This window comes from Cervus elaphus, chromosome 19 (assembly GCF_910594005.1).
Source record: "Cervus elaphus chromosome 19, mCerEla1.1, whole genome shotgun sequence".
NCBI lineage: Eukaryota > Metazoa > Chordata > Mammalia > Artiodactyla > Cervidae > Cervus > Cervus elaphus.
The window spans coordinates 82419716-82425715 of NC_057833.1; the positions used below are offsets into that span (position 1 = coordinate 82419716).

At 45.3% G+C, this 6000-nt stretch overlaps 1 protein-coding gene across 2 annotated transcripts in view; it reads right to left on the bottom strand.

Annotated features, from left to right (window-relative positions):
- RYK (receptor like tyrosine kinase) overlaps positions 1-5050 on the bottom strand; it is a 115825-nt gene extending 110775 nt beyond the window's left edge. Inside the window, exon 1 of one of the 2 annotated variants that reach the window (XM_043873945.1) lies at positions 4618-5050. In XM_043873945.1, the coding sequence (XP_043729880.1) occupies positions 4618-4846 (229 nt within the window). In that variant the 5' untranslated portion in view covers positions 4847-5050. The remainder of the gene's footprint in view (positions 1-4617) is intronic. The other variant, XM_043873944.1, reaches the window with a different exon arrangement.
- Positions 5051-6000: the final 950 nt, after the last annotated feature.

Here is a 6000-nt window from a genome sequence, read left to right on the forward strand (position 1 = left end):
CGTACACGCTGTGATCGCTAGCCTTTAACCCCATCTTCCTAGGACGCCTCTCAAATGACAGTAAGGAAATCACAAAGATATTAAACCACAAAGGGAAAGTAGACAACAACACATCAGATATTTCAACAAACTTTTGCATGATGCGCTCCTGTGTGCTTATTTAGTTGTGTGCTACTCTTTGAGACCCCCATATGCAAGATGGGACATGACTGAAGGAGTGGTCAGTGCTTCTCAGGACCCCTGGAGGGACTCAGCCCTGGATGCACCAAGGGCAACCAAAGGCCAGCCTGAGGCTCTAGCCTGTCAAAGGGGGAGCCGCTGATGAGGGGCATTCAAAGCTGTTGGGCCCTCAGGTCTGGCAGTTAACCCAAAGTTTTTCTCTGAAGAAACTGAACCACAGAGACAAGGGAGCTGTAAACAGGAGAAGTCAAAGCCTACAGCCTGAATAATGGCACCCTCCATCTCTCCCCAAGCAGATAGTCCAAAGCCAGGCAGCTGATGTATCACCAAGCACATCTGACGCAGCAGACAGGAGGTGTCTTCTCCGCAGACACTGACCAGTCCTAAAGGAGAGGTCAAGGGGCTGATACATGGGAGGAGGCTCCCAATGAAAAGTCCACACGTACCCCATGGGAGGCCAGGAGACCTCTCACACACATACACACAAGCTTGCTCTCCCCTAATCAACTTTTCAGAATCTCACTCTTAATTACAGACACGGAAGCATCAACAGATTTAATTTAAATGAACAGAAAAAGAACTCTGAAATAAACAGGCACATTGGAGGAAGCAGAAGAAATATTTTTAAAATAATAAACATACAGAAAAAAATTAAAAACAACACATGCCTGAAAGATAAATGAAGATAATATATCCATAAAATTAGACTAAAATGAAATTGAAACAGGGAACAGAAGGAGTTCTAAAATTTAAAATCATCATTAAAATTTTAAAAATACAAGAGCTTAGAAGACAAAATTGAGAAAATTTCCCCCTCCTTCCACCTCCAAATATAAATATATAAATAAGAGGCAACATAAGTTAAGGGTATCTGAAGATCAATTCCAGGAGATTCAATAACCAAACCAATAGACATTTCGGAAACAAACAAAAAGTGATGGACAGAAAATTATCAGAAGTAACAGGTATTCTTTAAAACTGAAGGATATGAGTCTCTAGATTGAAAGGGCTCACTAAGACAAGAGGAACCACAGACAGGAGAAGGGGCCACAGAGAAGCTTATAAAATTACAGAATTTCTTAAAGACAAAGACCCTAAGCTCAAAAAACAAGGAAAAAAAGCATCAGAATGCCTTTGGATTTTTCATCAGAAACCCTTAAAGCCAGGTAACTGTGAAAAATGCCACCAAAAGTAGCAAAAATATATGCATTTTTTTCTGTCTAATATGTAAATTCTGTCAAATCACCTAAGAGTACGAGGATAGTATAGACATCTCCAGACATACAAGGCCTGAAATAATTTACCTCCCATGCAACTCTTCTCAGGAAGCTACTGAGGATACACTTTAACAAAATGAAGCAAACCAAAAAAAAAGAAAAGGCAGGAGATCCAGGGAACAGAGGAAAAGGGAACAGAAGACAAAAGAGAAGGGTACAGAATCCGCAGAGAAAACAAGCCTACTGTTTTCTCCCTCCAAACCAAGGATTCTCTAAGAGGAAAACAAGTGGAACTGACAGATGATTTGATGTGTTACTTGAAAAAAAATATCCAAAGGCATTTAATATATTTCTTGAAGTGTATGAGAGAATGTAGCCATAGATACAGAATAGACTAATCAAAAAGTTTAAGTCTCTTATTGTTCTAGGAAAAACAAAAGCGTTTTGAAAAGAAAACATAACCATTTATGGGTCACCATTTAACTCAGAAGTGAATTTATATTTATGTGTGTGTGTGTATACATATAATAATGTATAATAAACATTTATAATATAAATATATACACAATAATGTAAATACAGACTGATGGTTTTACTAAAAATGATGTAACTAAACACAGGGGTTTGGGCATGAGAAAAGGGCAACTGCTCAGTTATTACATTAGGATATCTACACTGATTTCAAAATATGAAAAGTGAAAAAAACGGGAAAAAAAAGAGCTAGCTTGGGAAAGCAGCTTCCACTGGAAAGTAGGGCCTGGAAGATGAAAGGCCAAAAGCAGAAAACTATTGCTTTTTAAGTCTTTTAGCGTTAACAATTTTTTAAAAACTATGTGCATGTATGAACTGCATTAAAAAAAAAAAACTTATTCTCATGTCAAAAACAATTTGTTCAATTTATGAAGTCACTACCAACTTCATTTATAAGTTTCACACTTGGCAATGCAAATTCATTGTCTTAGAAATATTATAAAGTGATGGTTAGTTTCTCAAATTAGCTTTTAGAAGGCACTTAAACCATAATGATACAAAAACATGACAAAAGCAGTCTTAATAAAGAGTTCCTATGGGAAACTGCATTCTGAGAATTCAGTTCGCCTGGTACACATCAGCCCCACCCACTTGCTCTTTCCCAGCCAGGAGCAGCCAAGGAATACTTTCAAGTTAGAACAGAAGAATAGATAAAGGAAGAGGACCTGGATCTGTGCAGGATGGAGAGTCAAGTTGACTTTAACAGGTCAACTCTTTCTGTATTAAAGAAAATACTACAGGTCTCCCCTGTCCCAGAGGCGACTGAGGTTTTGATCAGCAAGGAAATTCTCTCTCCTTTCTTCCCAATGGCTCATTCCTGGGCATAAATTGGATGTTTATCAATCAGGTAACAAATACAATATTTCAAGTATAAATTAGCAATTATTCTTTTCCACCACACCATAATCAAACTTCTATTATAAATATCTTCATTTCATTCAATGAAACTTTGTGGTCTATGGCAACACTACGTTTGATTAAAAAAAAAAAATTATTAAATGTGTGGCCTTGACCAAGTTACTTCAAAGTCTCACTTTCTTCATCTTTAAAATGAGAATAATAATATTCACCTCACTGGGTCACAAGAAAATTAAAGAAAATAACATGTATAAAACATGGAGGAGCAAGTATGTGGTGGGCACTCCATGTCAGCCTCTGGTTGTCCGCCGTCCCTTTCCTCAATCCAGTTCAGCAGCTCAGTCGAGTCTGACTCCTTGGGTCCCCGTGACTGCAGCATGCCAAGCTTCCCTGTCCTTCTCCCAGAGATGATTTCTTACATATAAACAAAGCCACAAATTATATACACATGTTTAACCAAAAAATCTTTACAAAATCATGCACAATATAGTATTTTTAAATGAGCAAATTACTATTTTTAAAATATTATTTTTTAATTAATGTGATGGGTTAATTTTTAAACAATATTTTTCCTAAACCTTAGTCTTGTTTCAAGCACTAATCCAATTTGCAATTTTCATTCAGCTAAACTAAATTCCGCTAATTCTGCTAGACTGCAAAGAGGATTTAGAATGGCAGGACATTACAAAAACACAGCATTCTTCCTTGGTTAAAGACTACAAACCCATATATGCAACAATGTCTAAACAATCTGCTTAAAAGCAATTCCATTTTAACACTAAGTCGACTTCAACAGGCTTCAAGAAAGTCTTATGACTTTAAAAAAAAAAGGATAAAATGACAGATAAAAGAATACTTTTTCCCATCAAACCTCAGACGTACCACAAGTCTGAGATGAAATAAAGATGGGGGAAAAAAAAAAAAAACAACTGTGGCTCTTTGGCCCATAATACACAAAAGAAAGTGAATGTCTAGGTATCTGAAAGTACCAAAGACTTCCTATTTGGGGCCATTTCTATTAGACCTTCCTCTAAGGGGTTACCTTCCAGAATCCACAAAGTCATATTTTTCAAATTAATTCCCCAATAACAAAACTAATTAGGTAGAACAGAACCACCAGCTGACCCAAAGCCAAGTTCTCCTTTCCTTACAAGGTATTCAACGTGTAACAGTGGCCCAGAAATACAGGACCAGTCCAAACTCCAACACATCCAAGACAAAAACCAAAGTACTGAAGAAGCTAAAAGGTCTGGTACCTGGAGATTCATTCACTATTATAAAATACGCTTATCGTCCCTGATCTGGAGACTGCCTCGAACACGCAGCGCCCTTATAACCAATTTCTTTCATTTGAAGAAAATATAAACCTATGATAGCAGCAAAGTATCAGCACAGTAGTGTGGGCTCTACCAGGGCATCAAAATCACTACGATACCGAAATAAAACGTGGATTTCGAGTACCCAAAGTCCAGGGCCCTAGAGCGACACGTATAGGGTCAAAGAAACTTGGAGCGGCGGGGAAGAGTGCCTCTAGGGAATAAGGCGAAAGGCTGAAGAGGCTGTAAGCAGGCTGGAATGGAGTAGCTCGCCGGCGGCCGAGGGGTCCCCGGGTCTTTAGGCGGCGTGGGGAGTAGGCCGGAAGGCTGGCCCGGGGTGGGGGGGGCGGGCAGCGACCACACCTCCTCGGCCAACACAGCAGGCAACGGCCGGGGCCCGGAGGCGACCCTGGGAGCTGGGACCGACCCGCCCGCGGTCCAGCGCGCGCGGACTGGGCCGGAAGCACCCGGGCCCGGGCCGACCTGCCCGCCCTGGCGCAGGCGTCCCCACTCACCGATGAGCCGGCGCACCTCGTCCTCGCTCAGGTAGAGGCTCACGCTGGGCCCCGCGGCCGCGGGCGGCAGCGCCGGGAGCCGCGAGGCCGGGGCGGCAGCGGCGCCAGGCGTGGGCAGCAGCGGCAACAGCGCGAGCAGGAGCAGCAGCGGCGGCGGCGGGGCCTTCAGGCCGCGGGTCCCCGGGAGGCGGCCCTGGCCCGGCGGCCCCGGTCCCGCCGTCCCGCGCATGGCCACCGCCGCCGCCGCTGAGGAGAAGCGTGGGCCGCCTGCTGCGCCGCCGCCGCCCACCCCCGGCCCCGAGCCCCTCACAGCCCCGAGCCGGGGGCGGCCGCCCAGCTCATCGCGCCGCCGGCCCGTGGCAGCCGGCCGCCGCTTCAGACCGCCGGAGCGCGCCGCCGCCGCCGCCGCCTCCTCCTCGGCGGCATCGTCCGCTGCGGGGAGCGGGTCGCGGGAGCGCGCGCGCGCCGCCGCCGCCGCCCTGAGAGCGCGCACGCACGCACCGCCTCCGCAGTGCGGGCCCCGAACCTCGCGAGGAGCTCTTTGCCTTCCCAGTAGCACTGCCGGCCCAGGGCTCTCCGCTAACCCTGTAAAGGAGCCAGCCCTCGTCCCACCTTGTCACCAGCCTGATGTTTGCTTGCCTATTGTCTGTAACACAGACATACCCGCCCAGGTTGGAGGGTCGTGGCCGGCAGGCCCAGGCCGCGCCTGCAGCCCACCGGGCTCCCAAATCCAGGGAATTGCGTGGATGCGGCCGCGGATTGCAAAAGAGAAACACGCTTTTCGTTTGGAGAGGAGATGGAGACAAATAGAAATCACCTTTTATCCTACCAACAGAGGTCAACATTAACATTTGTGTCTGTCTTCATGAGTACATACTATATACTTTTACTTTCCAAGATCTTGTTCAGCAAACTTTTTAACCTTATTTCTACATGTGACAAATTTTTATTTTTTAGAATCGTCCTGCATCTCTATAATTAACCTGCATTTGGGGTCATTAGCATATGGTCCTTGCTGGACTTTGACAGCCCCCGCCCCCATATGAAATTGTGTGCAAAAGTGCATGCTGTGTGTAGGCTTGAGCATACACAGAAGTGATATGGACATCTCCTCAATTGTTGTAGGGAGTCCTTGTCCCTCAAAGAGGTTAAGAATCACAGATACACCTCTTCTATTTTAAAGGCGATCCAGCGAGCTGGTGCACCTTGTGATGTACTGACGTGTCGCAGTGAAACCTGTTCCAGATGCTGCCTGTCTTCTGGAGGCTTCCAAGCATACTTGCTGTTCTGGGTCACCTAGTCCCTGTAGGCAGGTCCCCGCCTTGGCCCCTCGTACTTTCCACCAGTCCTGCGCCCCTACGAACAGCTGCTTCCCTCCAGGCC